Source organism: Styela clava, chromosome 10 (genome assembly GCF_964204865.1).
Source record: "Styela clava chromosome 10, kaStyClav1.hap1.2, whole genome shotgun sequence".
In the NCBI taxonomy this organism is placed as follows: domain Eukaryota; kingdom Metazoa; phylum Chordata; class Ascidiacea; order Stolidobranchia; family Styelidae; genus Styela; species Styela clava.
In genome coordinates this window covers 399,583-417,850 of record NC_135259.1, presented here as the reverse complement: position 1 = coordinate 417,850, position 18,268 = coordinate 399,583, and the positions used below count along the sequence as shown (strand labels likewise).

Here is an 18,268-nt window from a genome sequence, read left to right as displayed (position 1 = left end):
TTTGATTGTGTTACTTGTAGAGTCAAAACATTAGGTGTGGCTGCAGGCATTCGATCCCTTCCTTAGTCTGTTGATGGAATGCTAGCAGACGAATCTAATAACAATTCAATGCAGCTTGACTCGTGTTTCAATATTTTACTAGCATGAAAATCCAGCTTCCACAGGACAAAGTCCAGAAATAATGCAGTAATGTCATCAAACATGAAATATTGTGTTCCGGTTAAATGCTAATTGATAATTATAATGTTGAAACTGCGGTAACTGACATTGAATTCGGTGCTTCTCTGGCAGATTATTATAACAAACTGTGTAAACAAGAACATAACAATCAATTACCTTTTCGTCAAAACAATATGCAACTGAACTCAATACCAGTACCGGTACATATCCTAAGCTCATATTTATACATGCAGATTCAAACAACAAAATCTGACACTAGAATAATATTAATACAGCCATACACGTCTGAACTATACAGGGACAGCACTAACTCGTGTTACAGGCCAGAGACAGAAAATGACATGATTTCCAGAACATTCTAACTAAACGAAACATTCTAACTATGACGTCATACAATCTCGCCTGTCAATCATTAAAGACACTGCTGCAAACCGCTGCAGTAACATGGCTCTCCTGCAAAACAATAACTACCTACTATGTTTTGCAATTATACAAATCGACTCTAAACCTAACTCAATGAACACATAAAATTGAACAGAGTAACATTAAGAAAGAAACAGCACTATTTACACATAGATTCCTTACAAAATCTAAAGAAAATTACACTTGCGGAACCAACTCTCAATAACTAGTTTGCCGATTTATCGTTTCCTCTATCAAACAATTTTCAGTTTCCTCATCAGCTTTATATAATGAGCTTTTCCAACTCTGATCTTGTTGCCAAAGAAATTCTGGTCCTCTTAGCCAGCGAGAATCATAAAGAAGTTCTCTTGCACTTATGCCTCTTGAGGCGTCATCACTAGGATTCGCAGATGAATCGATGTAAAACCATGTATCAGATTTACTCAAATCGTGTATCTGTTGCACACGGTTAGCTACGAACACATGAAATCTTTTTGCGTCATTATTTATGTAGCCGAGAACTACCTTGCTATCCACCCAATGAAAAACACTGATGTCCTTATACTCGAGCTCCCGAACAATTAGGTCACTCATTTTTGCTGAGATCACAGCTGCAGTCAGCTCCATTCTTGGTATTGTGATTTGCTTCAACGGGGCTACACGAGCCTTTCCCATAACAAAACTGCAATGAATCTCACCCCGCTCATTAGTCAGTCTCAAATAAGTACACTGGCCATAACCAATTTCACTGGCATCCGAGAAACTATGAAGTTCAACAGAGCTGATACGGCCAAAGTCTTCAGGTTTATAACAGCGAGGAATCTTCAGTCGCTCCAATTCTAGAATTTCATTGCGCCAATTTTCCCACTTACTTCGCAAATAATTAGGCACTGGGTCATCCCAGTCATATTTTTCTTTGCAGAGTTCTTGTAAAATCATTTTTCCTCTTAAAACAACTGGTGCTAAAAATCCCGCAAGATCAAAAATAGAGCTCACCGAAGAGAGGATGTTTCTTCTAGTAAACGGAAGATCCTGTATTTCTATTTTGAACTGAAAATCGTCAGATTCAATACACCAGACAATACCCAAAGTTCTTTCAATTGGTAGAGGATCAACTGTGACGTCCAGAGTTTTAATATCCTTAGCTCTTTCATCTTCTGGTATGGATTCAAGCACTTCACGGTTATTAGATATGAATTTACGCAATTTGAGGCCAGCACTGGCACAGAGTGCTCGACTCTGTTGAATTAAATCAACTGCTTCTTCAACTGTAGCCACAGACTTCAACCCATCATCCATATAGAAATCCTGTCGAATATAGTTAGCTGCCGCTTCTCCGTATTCGGCTTCTCCTTCATCAGCACATCGTTTTAAACCAAAGTTTGCACAACCTGGACTGCTGGCTGCTCCAAATGGATGACTTTTCATTCGAAATTCTACGATACTTCTGTTAAAGTTGCTATCTTCCCACCATAAGAACAGTAGGAGATTTCTGTCTTCTTCTTTTACATAAAACTGGTGGAACATGGACTTAATATCGCTTACTACTGCAATAGAATCTTGCCTGAATCTCCACAAAATTCCAACCAAATTTGACATTAAATTCGGACCCTGCAAAAGGTAGTCATTTTTAAATCTTTCGTCTTTCAGTAGTCTCCTTTTAAGTTGGAGCAGTCTACGCAATGCTAGTGATCTATTATTTGGTAATGAAACTTCCCTAGACTTTAAAGGCAGAGGCATTTCGAAATGACCATCATTGGTTCTGACTATATTTTCTGATGAAATTTTCAAAAATCGAGAGTCATCAATGGGAAGCTCGCTGTATTTATTTTCACGCTCTGTGAATTCTAGCTCCGGCATTCGCTGTAGATGGTGAGGCTCAATAATTTCTTTTGTCTTTGTCAATAAAGCAAATCTGCATGTTACTTCAGAATAAATATCTACATCATGGTTGCTTACATCGGTATCAATCAGATGAGAAACAGCTGGTTTGAGTGACGACCTCCGCACTGCTCCAACAATTCCCCAGCCCAGAATTGACCTTTGAGCATATGGCTGGTCATCATGGCCAGCAATTATTTCTCTAGGTCTCAGTACACTAGGAATGTTGTTCCCAAGCAATAATCCAACTGGAACGATTGGATGATATGGTGGAATTAAATCAGCAATTTTTTCTAAATGAGGCCATGCCCTTGCCTTATCTGGTGTGGGTATTTGTGATCGTCTAATTGGAATTTCTTCTCGAGTGTACACCGGTGGCAATCCTATACACACTTTACGATCATAGCTGAGCACTTCCAAACATGATACTTTTCTAGTTGCAATGGCCACATTGCTTTTGAACATTGTTGATAGAGTTATGCTGGTTTCGTGTCCCTTGACACCAAGTTCTTCCTGGACCTGATGACTGATGAAGCCTGTATTAGATTGCTCATCTAGAATGCAATAAGACAAAACTTCCTTACTATGATCACCTTTATCTCTGATCCACACTGGAAGTATCATAGATAAGTCACATTCGATGTCATGCAATTGGTCAATCTTGTTACTGGTCGTAGTGCATAAAGATGTGGTCTGCTCTGACGTCTTTTGTTTTTCTGCTTGATGAAAACAAGTCATATGAGTTTTCTGGCATATTTTGCACTTCGCCTTATCTTTACAATTTCGTGCAAAATGACCGCTTCCTGAGCCACACGCAAAACAAAGTTTGTTGCTTAGAATGAATCGTTTCTTGTCCATCCTTGATAAACTAATGAACTTCTCACAATCTTGGAGAAAATGATCCTTATTACAAAATTTACATTGTGATTTACACTCTTCTTTTGTTGAAGTGGATAGCACCACAACCTTGGATCTTCTGTTTGACATATCGACTTTGTGATATGATGCTCTAGATTCTTTTTTGAGATCACTCAATTCTGGAATGTTGGCATTCTCTGCTTGATCGTACACAAATCTTACAAGAACATCAAAAGATGGATAAGCATTTTCATTTTTCTTTTCTTGTTTATACTTTCTAACTTCAATTCTCCACAAGTTTATAACGTCATATGGCAACTTTGCCACAATATTCGTATTTTCTTGGGAGTAATCCAGAATACCCAAACACTGAAACCGCCTTTTTGCAGCCAGAAGTTGATTTAGGAAGTCAGAAAACCTTCTTATGCTAATTGGGTCATGTGGTGCTATATTGGGCCATTCTTTCAATTTAGTAGCAAACGCTTTACTTATCAAATTTGAATTCCCATACCTTCGCTTCAGCTCCTCCTTTGCCATTACATATGCATCTTCGGTCTGAAGTAACAAATAACCTTGCACAAGTTCCTTCGGCTCACCGCTCAAATATTGGTTGAGCAAATTCAACTTTTGTTCTACACATGCCGCTTTGTTATCAACTAAACCATTGAATGCAGTCTCCCATGATGGATATTTAATAATTTCCCCAGTGAATACTTCAATTTTAATTTCTGGAAGTCTATATTGAGCTCCTCCTCTATCTGCTGATCTATCACATGTTGTCTTAATTCCACTGGAAAAGGGGTGATTGTTGACAATGTCATGACCATTGAGCTGGCTTAGCAAGTTATCACCTTGTCTCACAGTAGAATACAGGCTTTGTGGAGATGTTAAATTGCTCATTGGTGCATACCCATATGAAAATGGAACACTTTGCATGGCATTTTGTGTGTAACATTGACCGTCGATTGGAAGGTGCTGCACGACAGAATTTACAAATTGTGGATGTGATGAGCAAATTATGGTTGATGGTGTTTGCAAATGTCTTGTTGAACCAGAAACAGAATAAACATAACTAGCTGATGTTGGTAAAGATGGCTCTTGGTGACATATTGGCAACTTGGAAGCCCCATCTAATTTCCGTTCGGTTAATTTCAAAGACTTGGTACTCTCTAATTGTGATAGAGATGGCTCTCCATGGCATATTGGCAACTTAGATGTCTCACCTAAATTTTGATTGGTTAATTTCAACTGCTTGGTACCTTCCAGTTGTAATAGCAATGGCTCTCCATGGCAACTTGACGACTCTGGAACCTTACCAGAGTCCTGACTGGCTATAGCCGAGAGCTCATTACTTTCCAGTTGAAGTTTCACTTCTTCTTCATCAAGAACAGATAGGCAGGCTTCATTTATTTCAATTTCTCTTCGAAGCTTAAGATTGCTCATTGATGACTGGAACTCCTTCATTAGTCTATCCTCCTCTTGCTGATACTTTTGCTTTACTTTCAGGTCAGCAAGATTTGTTTTATATTTCAGTCTAAGTGAAACAAGGCTGGAGTTGCTTTGTTGAGAAATTGAACTTTTTTCTGTTTTGTGACTGCAATTAGAGCAAGCAGAACCAGCAATTGAAAGTGCATCATCTTCACCTTTCATCTCATCAGTTAAATGCTGAACTTGTTTGGAAAGGCACCTTAAATCCACATTGGGTATATCGCTCATTGTTTCTTCTATTTCTTTTGACATACCACTCGAAGATGCAAGCAACTCGGAATTGACATCAGAATTGACATAATTTGGATTGTCAGCTGTTGGTGTGAACTTTGATATTCCTTCTTCTCGGTTGTCTTGACTTGCCATTATTCTGTTGACTGTTATTGTTGTTAATTCTGTAAATATTCCTGATGACTCGAATCTGACAGTTCAGCAGACCTATTGTCAGTTACTGTGGCTGCAGGCATTCGATCCCTTCCTTAGTCTGTTGATGGAATGCTAGCAGACGAATCTAATAACAATTCAATGCAGCTTGACTCGTGTTTCAATATTTTACTAGCATGAAAATCCAGCTTCCACAGGACAAAGTCCAGAAATAATGCAGTAATGTCATCAAACATGAAATATTGTGTTCCGGTTAAATGCTAATTGATAATTATAATGTTGAAACTGCGGTAACTGACATTGAATTCGGTGCTTCTCTGGCAGATTATTATAACAAACTGTGTAAACAAGAACATAACAATCAATTACCTTTTCGTCAAAACAATATGCAACTGAACTCAATACCAGTACCGGTACATATCCTAAGCTCATATTTATACATGCAGATTCAAACAACAAAATCTGACACTAGAATAATATTAATACAGCCATACACGTCTGAACTATACAGGGACAGCACTAACTCGTGTTACAGGCCAGAGACAGAAAATGACATGATTTCCAGAACATTCTAACTAAACGAAACATTCTAACTATGACGTCATACAATCTCGCCTGTCAATCATTAAAGACACTGCTGCAAACCGCTGCAGTAACATTAGGTATGTATATACTAAGGGAACTTGGATATTGTGTATTGAACTGCAGGTCCTTTCTCCTTGTTTACTTTCTACTTCGGATCCGTATGTGGTACTCACCACAAGGATGCTTGAACGAGATAGTATTAAAGTGATAAGTAAAAATAACATGATCTCTTTCAACGAAATAGTAAGTTTATTTGTGAGCTTTCGTTAGATCATGGTCTAACTTCTTCAAACAATACAAGATATAACTGTAAATATAAAGATCACAAGAATTTAATTTATTTTAAAATTAGGTTTTCTATAACTGATTTAGATGCTATGGTAATTTAATCCATATCAACTCCGAACTGTCGGTCTAACTGATGTGGTTGGGTTGAAGTTCGTCTATTTGTGTGGTTTCCTTTGTTTGCTTTTGAACCATGTTTGTTTGTATTGTTGCTGTTTTTTTGAAAGTAGCGTTGAAGTCCCTCTCCGTTTGAGTTTTAATCATTTCTATTGATTCCATGTGGTTGTCGAGTCTTCATTTTGTTAATCCAAAAATGCTCTTTGTTTTTCCTGTAAAGTTCGTCGTGGGTTAGTGAGTCAATGCCCAGGATATTAAAATCGTCTATATTGTGCCCTTCCCTGTTGAAGTGGTTGGCAACTGGTGTTGGAGTCCCTTTTCGAATATCCCTAAGGTGGTCTGACGTACGAGACTTTAATTTTCTTCCGGTTTCTCCTATGTACTGTTGTTGGCATTTTTTGCAGGTGATTAGGTATATGACATTTTTTGTGTTGCAGTTGATTCGTTTGAAAATTTGAAACTGTTTTCCGGTCGATGTACTTCTGAATATTGAGATTTCGGATGAATGTTGACAGGTCGTGCATCCTTTTCTGTTGCATTTTTCAAATCCTTTTTTGTCGGTTTCTTTGTACTCTACTTTCAATTTTGATCGTACTAATAAATCCCTTAGTGTTGGACATTTTCTGTAGCCTATAATGGGGGGGTTGGGGAATATTTTCTGAAGTCGGGCGTCGCGGTGTAGGATGTATTGGTACTTTTGAAATATTTTTCTGATTGGTGGGAGAAGTGGGTGGTACGTCGTGACCAGAGGTGTCTCTTCTTTTCGTTTTGTCGGCTTTTTTGGTTTCAGTATCGTATTTCTTGCTCGCTCTATGCCTTTTTTAACAAGTGCTCGGGGTAATTCCTCTTTTTTAGATGCTGCTTGAGGATGTCACTGTGTTTGTTGAAAAATTCGGTAGTTGAACATATTCTTCTAATTCTTATTGCTAATCCATGGGGTATATTCCGGTGTACATGTCTTGGGTGGCAGGATGACGGTAATAGATATTGGTGAGTGTCTGTTGGTTTGGAGTAGAGTTCCGTTTCTAGTCTATTATCAATTAAGTGGACCATTGTGTCTAAGAACGGTAATTTGGTTTGGGAATGTTCAAATGTAAACTTGATTGATGGGTGGTATGAGTTCGCGAATTTGACAAATTTTTCTAGGTTTTCTAATCCAGAGGTCCAAATTAATTTGCAGTCGTCTATAAATCTCAAATAAGTTAAGGGTTTGAATGGTGATTTTTCTATTATTTCCTTTTCTAGTATTGCCATGAAACAGCAAGCGTATTTGGGTGCCATCTTCGTCAAAATATGCAAGGACATGTGGGATGCCAAAATTATAGATGAAAAATTATACCGAGCAATACTACCAAAAGACCCGAAACCAGGAAGATTAAGACTACAACCCAAAGTCCACAAACAAAACCCTCCATCAAGGCCTATAATATCCGGTAATGGCTCCGCCACAGAAAAGCTCTCCGCATTTGTGGACTACAAACTAACTCCCCTCATGGCTACCAAATTTATACCATCCTATATAAAAGACACCACGGATTTTCTAAACAAAATTCAAACTATTGGACACATCCCAACAGGATCCCTCCTAGTGACAATGGACGTCGTATCACTGTATACCAACATACCCCACGCAGAAGGAATTTCGGCCCTACAAAAGATGTTACAAATTAATAAGACAGACCCGGATGTGATTCACTGGACCATTAAGGCAGCCGAGTGCGTGCTAACCAATAATAACTTCGAATTCAATGGCCGCAACTACATACAGATTCAAGGAACGGCCATGGGAACGAAGATGGCACCCAAATACGCTTGCTGTTTCATGGCAATACTAGAAAAGGAAATAATAGAAAAATCACCATTCAAACCCTTAACTTATTTGAGATTTATAGACGACTGCAAATTAATTTGGACCTCTGGATTAGAGAACCTAGAAAAATTTGTCAAATTCGCGAACTCAACTAGCCATCTGTCAGAATTCTATAAAAACTTAGGAATATCCATTCATCTAGTGCATTAATCAGTTGGATTTTGCGCGGAATCAGCTTCAAGTAGAACGATTCTGGCAATTTTCTTGGAATGCTTCAATTATATTTGACAGAATATTCCAAATTTGTACAGGGAATATTTACATTCAACATCTTTGAATTGACGAGGAATTGAAATATTTCGAAAAATTATAGAATTACTCCACTTTGATCAAGACTTCAGTCTCTTATTGTTGAATTCTTCATATCAAGCATCAGATATTGAACTTACAACAGTAGGGCTTTTCTATTTGCAACAAAACCTGTGAACCCCTGGTGTTCAAGTATGAAGCAATCCCTTTCCCCTCCCACAGTTCAAGCTCAAGCACTTTTCGCAGTAAGTCTCTCGATATCTAAATCAATACTTGTGGCGACACGATGAACGTATATCTCACGTGGAATCTGATTTAGAATTCGAAACCCATTCAAAGTAAGTAAATCAACTTAAAAGTCCATATCGATATTGCGCTACTAGGAAATTTATTTCCGCTGTCGTACGTAACTCCCGTTATGCAACAAAAATTCGCCACATATGATGAATCAACATCTCCGAAAGAACGGAACAATAATTTGTACGCACATGGCTGTTTTCAACAAAAACAATTATTTTAACAGTTAAAAATTGCAGAATTAATATCATTTTCGAAAAATCGAGTATATGAAGCATGACTATCATATTGACGTTTATAGCTGTCGGTCTTTCCAAAAAATCACTTCGATGCGATTTTTTATAAAATCGTTGTTTTTTCAGGTTGTTTCGTAAGACTTTTTATACGAGCTGCGTGTTCGTTTTAGTTTTCGTGATTCTCATTCCTCCCCATAAAATCAAATTCATCAGGACGGTAAAATAATTTAATTTTACTGTTCGTGAAAATATATATTCTCGTCCATCTTTAGACGACTCACTGAGCGACAAATCGTACGCCGTGCCTACAGATTCACTGAACCAGCTTTTCCCGATTTGTTCTTGTAGCATGGTTAAATGGTCACGTAAACCACAATGCATCAAAATTGAAAATTGTCTTATTGTCAAAACTTGTACGCAAATTTTCGACCAAGTCCAACCAAGACGAGTTACAATTCCTATTGGTTCATGTTGTCGACCCACTCCAAGCAAAATGCTGGAAGTGCGCTATGGAATTATCCGACGCGATTAAAATCACAGCTTGATTCGCTTCAATATTGGCCAACGGAATATCGTGTAAGTAATGCATATATTGATCTTTTTTAAGCATTCTAGCTGAATGTGGTATGCGTGACTCGATCACAAACACGTTGTTCAACGCCAATATTCGTCGTAACCAGATTTCACCGATAATATTACTACTTCTGTATCTTGCGAAACGCCTTTGTTTCATAAAGTGTCAGTGCTAACACGGGTATGGTTTATATTTATTAGACCAAGTTTTCGTTTCGATTCATGATGTATATATAATTGAGATTTGAGTAGCAGAGTCTACCACAGCGATAACTTCAGAAAAGCCCAATGGATCCTTCACTACAACTGGCAAAAGCTCAAACTGGACACCACGTTTGAAACATTTGCATTGGCAACGCTGTTTGTACGAGTAGAGGCATTGCGATGATTGTTAGCATTTGATCTTCTTGTAAAGATCCTCAGGCCATGGATCACTGAATGCTGCTTACCCGAACAAGCGCGACACATGTTAGGAAATATACACCAAAAAGCAAACTGACCAAGTTCGAAACAATTGAAACATAAACTTGATTCTAGTGAAAATCTTCTTTTTTTACGTCATTGGACAAAAAAAAACTTGAAAAATGTAAACCATTGCAGAAGCAACTACGTTTTTGTGGAAGCTTGAACGTATGACTTAAATTGGAGATTGGAGTTCTGCCTACTTCAGGGGTGGGCAACCTTTGGCACGCGTGCCAAACTTGGCACGCGAGCCCATTTATTCGGCATGCGAGCGAGGCCTCAGAAACGAGATCGTCTTATTTCAGATAAAAAGTTTCGAGACTGAATTATCTGATAAAACTCGGTGTTCGTTTATTCATTTCGTTTGTTAACAATCTGTTATTTATTTAAGTTCTTTTTGTCTTTTCATGGCTTCAAAGAAATATATATATCATGGCGTAGCAACTGAGCTCTCGACGAATTTTGTCGGAATTAACACAACGTTAGGGCTACATTGTTACGTAATATATATTCCTGATTGATTTATGAAGTGGTGCAGCTCATGTTGGTTAGAGTTACTTGCTAACTTACTGTTATAACTTGATTTCGAAAGAAATATAAGCTATTAGGAAAGGGAATACAAGAGAGAAGTGCAGAAAACGAACTATTACATGATTGGGATGCCATTCCCGAGAATTTTTTTAAAACTTGAAAACTTTGCAATGCACTATTCTACAACAGGGGTCGGTAAACTGAGGGTCAAATGCGGCCCGCGAGCTAATTTGTTGCGGCCCTCGAACAACCCGACATTTATTAAATAAAACAAAAATTGATCCCAAATTTATTATCGTATGTACGCGGATTTATGTGGTAACAAGTTCTGCTGTATGACGCTTGTTTTGAAATATGTAGCGTCAGTTGCATGTCGTTCGAGTTAATTGTGATCTTTAAAATTCAAAAATGTTTGAAAAACGCAGGATAGCTCGCGACGAGGACTGAACATTCTAATGTGCTTCGACGAAAAATTCGAGCCGAGACCCAGGACTGCGCCACAGTTGATCTATGCGACAGTGCAAAACAAGTAATGGGCACGTTCGGAAGCACATATTGCTGCGAACAGCTTTATCTGAAATGCATTACACTTGGAATAAACTTCGTATATTTCTTTGAAAGTTACAAAATATAAACCCAATGTAAAATCTCTATCAGCGGTAAAGCAGCAGCAGAAGTCTCACTGAGATAGAATAAGAAAAGTAATCAAATCTATTTGTCGGACTGATAATATATCCGAATAGTGAATCCGTCTGTAGGCCTACATGTTTGAAAGGTTTATTATTATGTATTTTTGCTTTGGAAGTAGCAAAGCATTGTTTCTAATTTTGGTGGGCACGCGGAAGAATTTTGTTGTTAAATTTAGCCGATTTTGGCACGCGAGCCGAAAAAGGTTGCCCACCCCTGGCCTACGGGAACTTTGTTGAGTACATTTACGTACAAAATACACACTGCATATATAGCATCCACACCACACATACAAATTGAAAATTTCGTTATCTTCATATGTTTTGTTTCCGTAAAAATCGTTGTTTTGTTTGTTTTAAGTTGTTTTGTAAGACTTTGGAATCTTATTCGAGCTGCGTGTTCGTTTAGTGACTTTTCGCAATTTCCATTCATCTCCATAAAACCAAATTCATCAGGACGGTAAAATAATTTAATTTTACTGTTCGTGGAAAATATTCTCGTCTATTATTAAACGACTCGCTACACGGTAAATTGAACGACGTGACTATAATGGTCACATAAACCACAATGCATGAAATTTGAAATTGTCTTATTGTCAATACTTGTACGCAAATTTCTGATCAAGTTCAACCATGAGGAATTTCAATTCGTATTGGTTCATGTTGCGAAGGGTGCGCTATGGGATTTTATGCCGCGATTAAATCATAGCTTGATTCGCTTCAATATCGGCCAACGGAATATCCTGCAAGCGAGGCGAGGCATATATTGATCTCTTTTAAACATTCTAGCTGAATGTTGTATGCGTGACTCCATCGCAAACACGTTGTTTAATGCCAATATTCTTCATAACCAGATTCCACCTACAATTTTACTAACTCTGCTATTTGTGAAACGCCTTTGTTACATAAAGTGTCAATGGTAACACAGGTACGATTTATTTTTATTAGACCAAGTCTTCGTTTCGATTGATGATGTATATATAATTGAGATTTGAATAGCAAAGTCTAGCACAGCGATAAAGTATTCAGAAAAGCCCACAGACCTTTTACTACAACTGGCAAAGGCTGAAATTGGACACCACGTCTGAAACATTTGCATTGACAACGCTGTTTTACGAGTAGAGACATTGCGATGGTTGTTAGCATTTGATCTTCTTGTAAAGATCCTTAGGCCATGGATCACTGAATATTGCTTACCCGAACAAGCGCGACACATGTTATAAAATTTACACCAAAAGGCAAACTGTCCAAGTTCGAGACAATTGAAACATAAACTCAATTCTAGTGAAAATCTTCTTTTTACGTCATTGGACATGTAAACAATTGCAGAAGCAACTACGTTTTTGTGGATGATTGAAAGTATGACTTAAAATCGGATATTTTGCGGCTACTGAATTCCTGAATCTTTGCCACATTTGCTCATTGCAACTACATAATTACTTACCATCGTACCTAGGCCGTCGACATGTCGTTTGCTACCCCGTCAAGGACGCGAATAGCCGAAGCATATGTGAACCGTCGTCGTCAAGACAACTGTGTACATTATCAAAAAATTTACCAGACTAGTTTGGTTCCAGGTGAACAATCCACGCGTCAACTGTTCTTGGATTGAACGGTTAAAGTTAATTTTGTAGAAAGCTCGAAAGGATGCAAAAGTCTTCAATTGATACAGTATGACGTCGTTGCATTACTGTTGAATAACAGCAAATAGTTAGGCTATTTTATAAGTTGCAATATCTGCAGAAAACTGTAGGTATGTTTACAAAACATTGTAACACAAATACTCCATCAGTCAGCCAGTCAGAAGTTCATTTTTCACCAAAATGAACATACAATTAATGCAAACAAAACTAGGAAAAAAACACAAAAAAGGAATTTCATGGTGGAGGGTGACGCGAAAAAAACAATGCTGGTTATCGAGCAACGATAGCTGAGATAAAGGTCTAACTTTGATATAGGTAGAATAGAAAGAAGTCCATGAAATACAAATGTTTCAAACCAGCACCTTCGTCGACCCAATTAAACAGCCCTACAGAACCCATGAAGTTCGATCGAACCCATGTTAAGAAACACTGCTAAAAAACCGAGAATGGTTAATAGATAATCTGAGCTACTCGCATCAGGCAAGGTAGTCATGGAAGCAATATAGCATAGAATCAACCAAGCACAGCGATAGCTGTTCCACGAACAGATGTTTTGAGCATGTGTTCAAATATTCAGTTATTCTAAATGAAATGAAATACTGTTACAAAATTTACAAAACAATCTAAGCAGAAAGCTAAACTTACATCACCTGTTTAACCCTTTGATTTCTGCCAATCTCCTCTTCTCTGAAGATATTTGAGTTGATTTTTATTCTCCATAATTTTCAAGTAATGTGGGTAAATGTGCGGACGTTGCCTGTATCGCTTTTTATCTGAATTAAAAGAACAAAATTTAAATGCTTTGTAACATCCATTATGACGTCATAAAATAGAATGAGAATGCATTTTAAAACTAATAAAAGCCTAGCCCTGAATAATAAAAAAGTTGATTGTTGTAAACTGCTTGTCTGACTTTGGTCAGACAAAAGGTTACAGAAATACATTTGTGTAAGCGTGCAGCAGGACTCTCGAATTGCTCATTAAAAAAGAACTGGCGTTTAGTTGCTGTGCTATTGTCACTTTTCCCAATCTTGAAATTGCAACATGCAGAAATAAATAATTTACATCCTGGAAATATTGTAATAGAACCGATTCGCACAAAACTGATGATAGCTGTAAACTCGAAATAGGCAGTGGTATATTTATAACTGTTGCCCACAACTTCAAGAACATACAACTTACATTTGACTAAAGCAACATAACGCTGGTTTACTCATTAATTTCCCTGTAACCAACGGTTGTGACTTTTCCGGTTTCAAATCGACACCACTGAGAAGTAACTAGGTAGAAGCAGATAGAAAGATGTAGAGTATGCACAAATATTGCATTTGCTAGAGTCCTGAAGAATCGGCTAATACGAAAGGAAGATTTGAAGATCACATAGCCAGTATTTGAGAAGTCACAGAAAGCTGAACTCACATTATTTATTATCCCCACATTTTGTTGCTCTTATCATTCTCGTTGAAGGAATTTCTTGGAATCCACACGCGTCAAAAAATAAAGTCCACTCACACCACCGTGCGACGATCCGAAAGACTTGAATGCCCTTTTCTCCAAACTCAATTTTGATGAATAGATTAGAACCGTCTGTGCCACCTGATTTGTTCTTCGAGCACATGAATACAGAAGAGGAATACAGACATGTTCAGTGATTACATGATTTATTTTGTCATCGCTTGACAAACGAATTTCTTCCCCAATTACAGTGCCGACTCAAGATTCAACGCAACTTTGAAGTTGGAGATCTTGTCACCCTGATGATCAAGGAGTGAAAAGTGAAAGTGTGCATATCCAATTCTACTTATATGCGCGACATAATGAAGCTCTGTCTACGCTTTTTGAGTACATTTACGCACAAAATACACACTACATAAATAGCATCCACACTACACATACACAGTCACACATACATTCTCACTATGGGAATATTAGGTGTATAATTCGAATTATATTTGAGTGGGGGCTAGTTTTTGGTTCTATCCTTTTTTGAATTTCTTGCATTGGCAATTTGCTTATCTTCATTGGTTTTGTTACTGTATTTATTTTATCAATTGTTTTTGGAAGTTGAGCAAACATTTCTTTTTTTTTTGAAAATCATTTCCCTATGTTATCCAAAAAACAGTTCATAAAATTACCGGGGCCGGTATGTACTGTACGAAATGTTTGATTTTATGATTTTAGTGTGAAAGGGAGGTTTGAAGATCATGGTGCCATTATTTGACAAGTCAAAGAACGCTAAATTTACATATTTTATTATCCACATATTTTGTTGCTGTTATCATTCTCTTAGAAGTCTTTTGTGGTTATCTCTTGGTATCCACACGTGTCAAGAAATAAGGTTAAATGAGTGGTCTTTCGCGTGTCCCGAATGTTACCTAGGATAGGAAAAAAGTTTACTCTCGTTCACTGAATGCCTGTACAAATGGAATTTTCTCGCACTATAAAAGAAAAATAAGGGACAGGGAGATATGATTGGCAATCTTCCAAATACATGTTATGTGGCTTAAAGTAATTACATTTAATCCTAAACCAACTCTGTGATATATAAATACGTTGTGAAATTACTACTTGTCTTAGCGATTGGGATAGAGCGAGCTTTGAATCTAAATTTTTATATGTGTGGAATCCACAGATTTTCTGGAATCGTATTGAAAATCGATTTCCCTACATGTTTTATCGAGGCTTCATTCATTTTTGTTTCTACTAATTGCAGAATTCGTTATATAAGATCTACCCTAGGGTGGTCCAAAGTTCCCGGGACGCGAAAATGTTTGACGATGTCTTACGGGCCGCAGTAGGAAAAAACACAAAAGTGATAAAACAATGCGAGTTTATTCATTTGCTTCTTAAGAAATATCGTGGTATTTTTGGTATCTTTCCTCATACCTACCAATGGTTCAGTACACGCTAAAATTTTTCTGCGGGGCGCAGGGAATGTGTGCTCGGGCCGCGGTTTGGTCCACCCTGATTTACCCTATAAATTATAGGCTGTAACTGTTCCATCGGAATGTTGGCCAGGGCAAATTTTGACGTTTTTAGGTAAACAACGAAGGCGCGTCAGACGTACTACACAATGGTATGTTGTGAGTCTCTCGATTTATTAAGATAATCAGTAAATTGGAAGCGCAATGGTTGGATGTCTTGTCTCAGTCTAGCTCAGTATTCGGTGTGAATCAGTGTTTACAGGTTCTGTATTGTTGGTAGTACTCGTTATGGATCTGTTGGAAATAACAATAAGAATTGAGGTTCTCAAGTGTAATATAAATATAGTTTGTGGCAGTATTACTGTCAAATTAGCACAATGACTACTGCTTTAATATTATAGTCATGAAAATTGGATTTTACTTACTTTAGAGCAGGGTCGTCCAACCCGTGGCCCGCGGTAGCATTTAGAATGGCCCGTGCTGTATTTTCCAGAATTGAATAAAAAATATTGAGTGAAGATGTGATACAAACGATTTTTTTATTTTTCTAAAATGCGCTCTGCCAGCCCTTTCAAACGTGCCATGAGTGTCATTTTGAATCGAAACCAACTGGGAGGAGATATCGATACATAAAGGTGCCATAGTCGCTTAAACTCTTGGTCTTTTACAACTCTATATGATGATATGGCAAAACGATCTAAGGAATGTATATTATGTATTGTTTGGGTTGTCAATGTTTTACGTCCAGAAATAAAAGAGGTTTTTGCAAAAATAGCGTGTCAAGACAGACCATAACTCGTCGTGTTGAAGAGCCTGGGAAATCTATAGCGGAAACTTTAATTGCAAAAGCGGGAAAATTTTCATCGTATTCCTTGGCGCTTGGCAAAAGCACTGACATCAAGTTTCCTGCTCAGTTGACAACTTGGCGATCTTCTTGCGGGGAGTTAATGATGATTTTAAATTACTAAAGAGCTCGCAGTCATTGTCCCTATTAAGCCACGACTGGAGGCATTGATTTGTTGGGAGCTATGATAAAAATGATCAAGCATCTTCGCTTGCCTTTGGCGAAACTTTCGGGAATAACCACTGATGGCGCCCCATCAATGGTTGGGAAACAACAGTTTCATTATTCTAATATTTGTGAAAGTTTGGTGTGAGGGTATTGTTTGTTTGTTCATTAACCTGTAGTTTGTGTAGCAAAACCAGAACATAACTACCATGGAACTACATGTGGCCCTTTGACGAGAAAGGTTGGCCGACCCTGCTTTAGAGAATATTTCATTTGATTGTGTTACTTAGAAAGTCGAAACATTGGGTATATATATACTGGTAAATTTTGTATGTTTTTAATCTATATCGTGCTGATTGATTTAAAAATTAGAGAGTTGTGATATTATGATATTGCAAAATTGTCTTGCCGTATGGAATATTTAGTTTATGTTCATTGTTTTCAGCAGATGCCATGTTCCTGATTCTATTCCAAGTTCCATCGTGTTGACTGTTCTGAACAAACTACACCGATTCTAAGATGAATTTCATTAAGGCACAGGCAATATGCACTTTGCTCTCTAATATCAAACACTGGTAACTGATTCAGAAACGAATCGTTAACTTCGTGACAGGACTTGTTGTTTATTGTGGCGCGTTGTCAAAGATCTCCAACTAATAATAATCAGCTACGAATGTAAATTTTCCTTTTTCTTTTGAATAGTCGGAAACATTTCTAGAATATTGAATCTGAAGAATATACTAACGTGCAAAACAGAAGAATGAGCAAGTGTTCAAGTATTCCAAATGAAATGAAACATTGCTAATGTTTCTAGGGAAGGATCAAAAGCTTCCTTCATCACCCTTACGAAAGTCTACACAGAAAGCTAAACTCACATCTTCCATTAACCTTTTAATTTCTGGTTTTCTTCTCTCTAAACTAAAGGTATTTGAGCTTCGTGTCAATTTCTCATGCTCCACATTTCAAGGAATGTTTGTAAATGAGCGTGAATCGCTTGTTATCTGAATAAATAAACACAATTCATATGTTTTGTTAGAATCATTATGACGTCATACCAAACCTATGTCTTAGCAAACGCTAAAAATTGCGAAATTATAACCGCATATAGAATATATCTAAAAGAAAACGAAGAGGAATAAAAAAACATAGTTTGGGCTGTCCAACCAACGCCCCATGCACGGGCCGCGTTCAGCCCGCACTTAAATGAGTTCATAAGCCAACATTTTTAAATGTTTAAAAATTTTAGTACCGTATTTTATATAGGCTAAACTTTAGCGGTTCCCAAACTATGGGTCGCGAACCACTGGTGGGTCGCAAAAGGAATCTTAGTTGGTCGTGAAAAGATGTAGAGAGCTTTGGTGAATTATACTGGTTATTAGGATCGGTGGCGACTCGAATACGTAAATCTTCAAAAAAAAACAAAATAAATTAAATTGAATTTAAATTCGAATCTGTGATTGGTTCTGTTTTACGATCTTCTCAAAGGAACAAAAATTTGCTACACAAAGAATGACCATGTGGCTTTTTTACACCGTTTTGTACACTGTACAGCACTTCTTACCGTGTTTCCCCGAAATTTAGACAGGATATAGATTTATTTCTTTTGAA

The 18,268-nt window shown here is 37.5% G+C and overlaps 3 protein-coding genes and 1 long non-coding RNA gene across 8 annotated transcripts in view; 3 read left to right on the top strand and 1 right to left on the bottom strand.

The window, feature by feature from the left end:
- Positions 1–18,268, top strand: part of LOC144428081 (dynein axonemal heavy chain 5-like) — an 88,589-nt gene that overhangs the window by 25,365 nt on the left and 44,956 nt on the right. The window lies entirely within an intron of this gene.
- LOC144428080 (dynein axonemal heavy chain 5-like) overlaps positions 1–18,268 on the top strand; it is an 84,108-nt gene that overhangs the window by 24,112 nt on the left and 41,728 nt on the right. The window lies entirely within an intron of this gene.
- On the bottom strand, positions 802–5,756 carry LOC144428201 (uncharacterized). The gene has a single exon (XM_078117097.1). It carries the CDS (start codon positions 5,173–5,175, stop codon positions 802–804), a length of 4,374 nt encoding a protein of 1,457 aa, XP_077973223.1. The 5' UTR covers positions 5,176–5,756.
- Positions 15,750–17,340, top strand: LOC144428006 (uncharacterized). Its single transcript, XR_013478010.1, has 2 exons — positions 15,750–15,913; positions 17,109–17,340. It is a non-coding gene; the product is annotated as an uncharacterized LOC144428006 (long non-coding RNA).

What these genes read in the sequence shown, in the direction of transcription:
- LOC144428201 (XM_078117097.1), bottom strand. Translation starts at nt 5,175, where the DNA reads ATGGCAAGTCAAGACAACCGAGAAGAAGGAATATCAAAGTTCACACCA.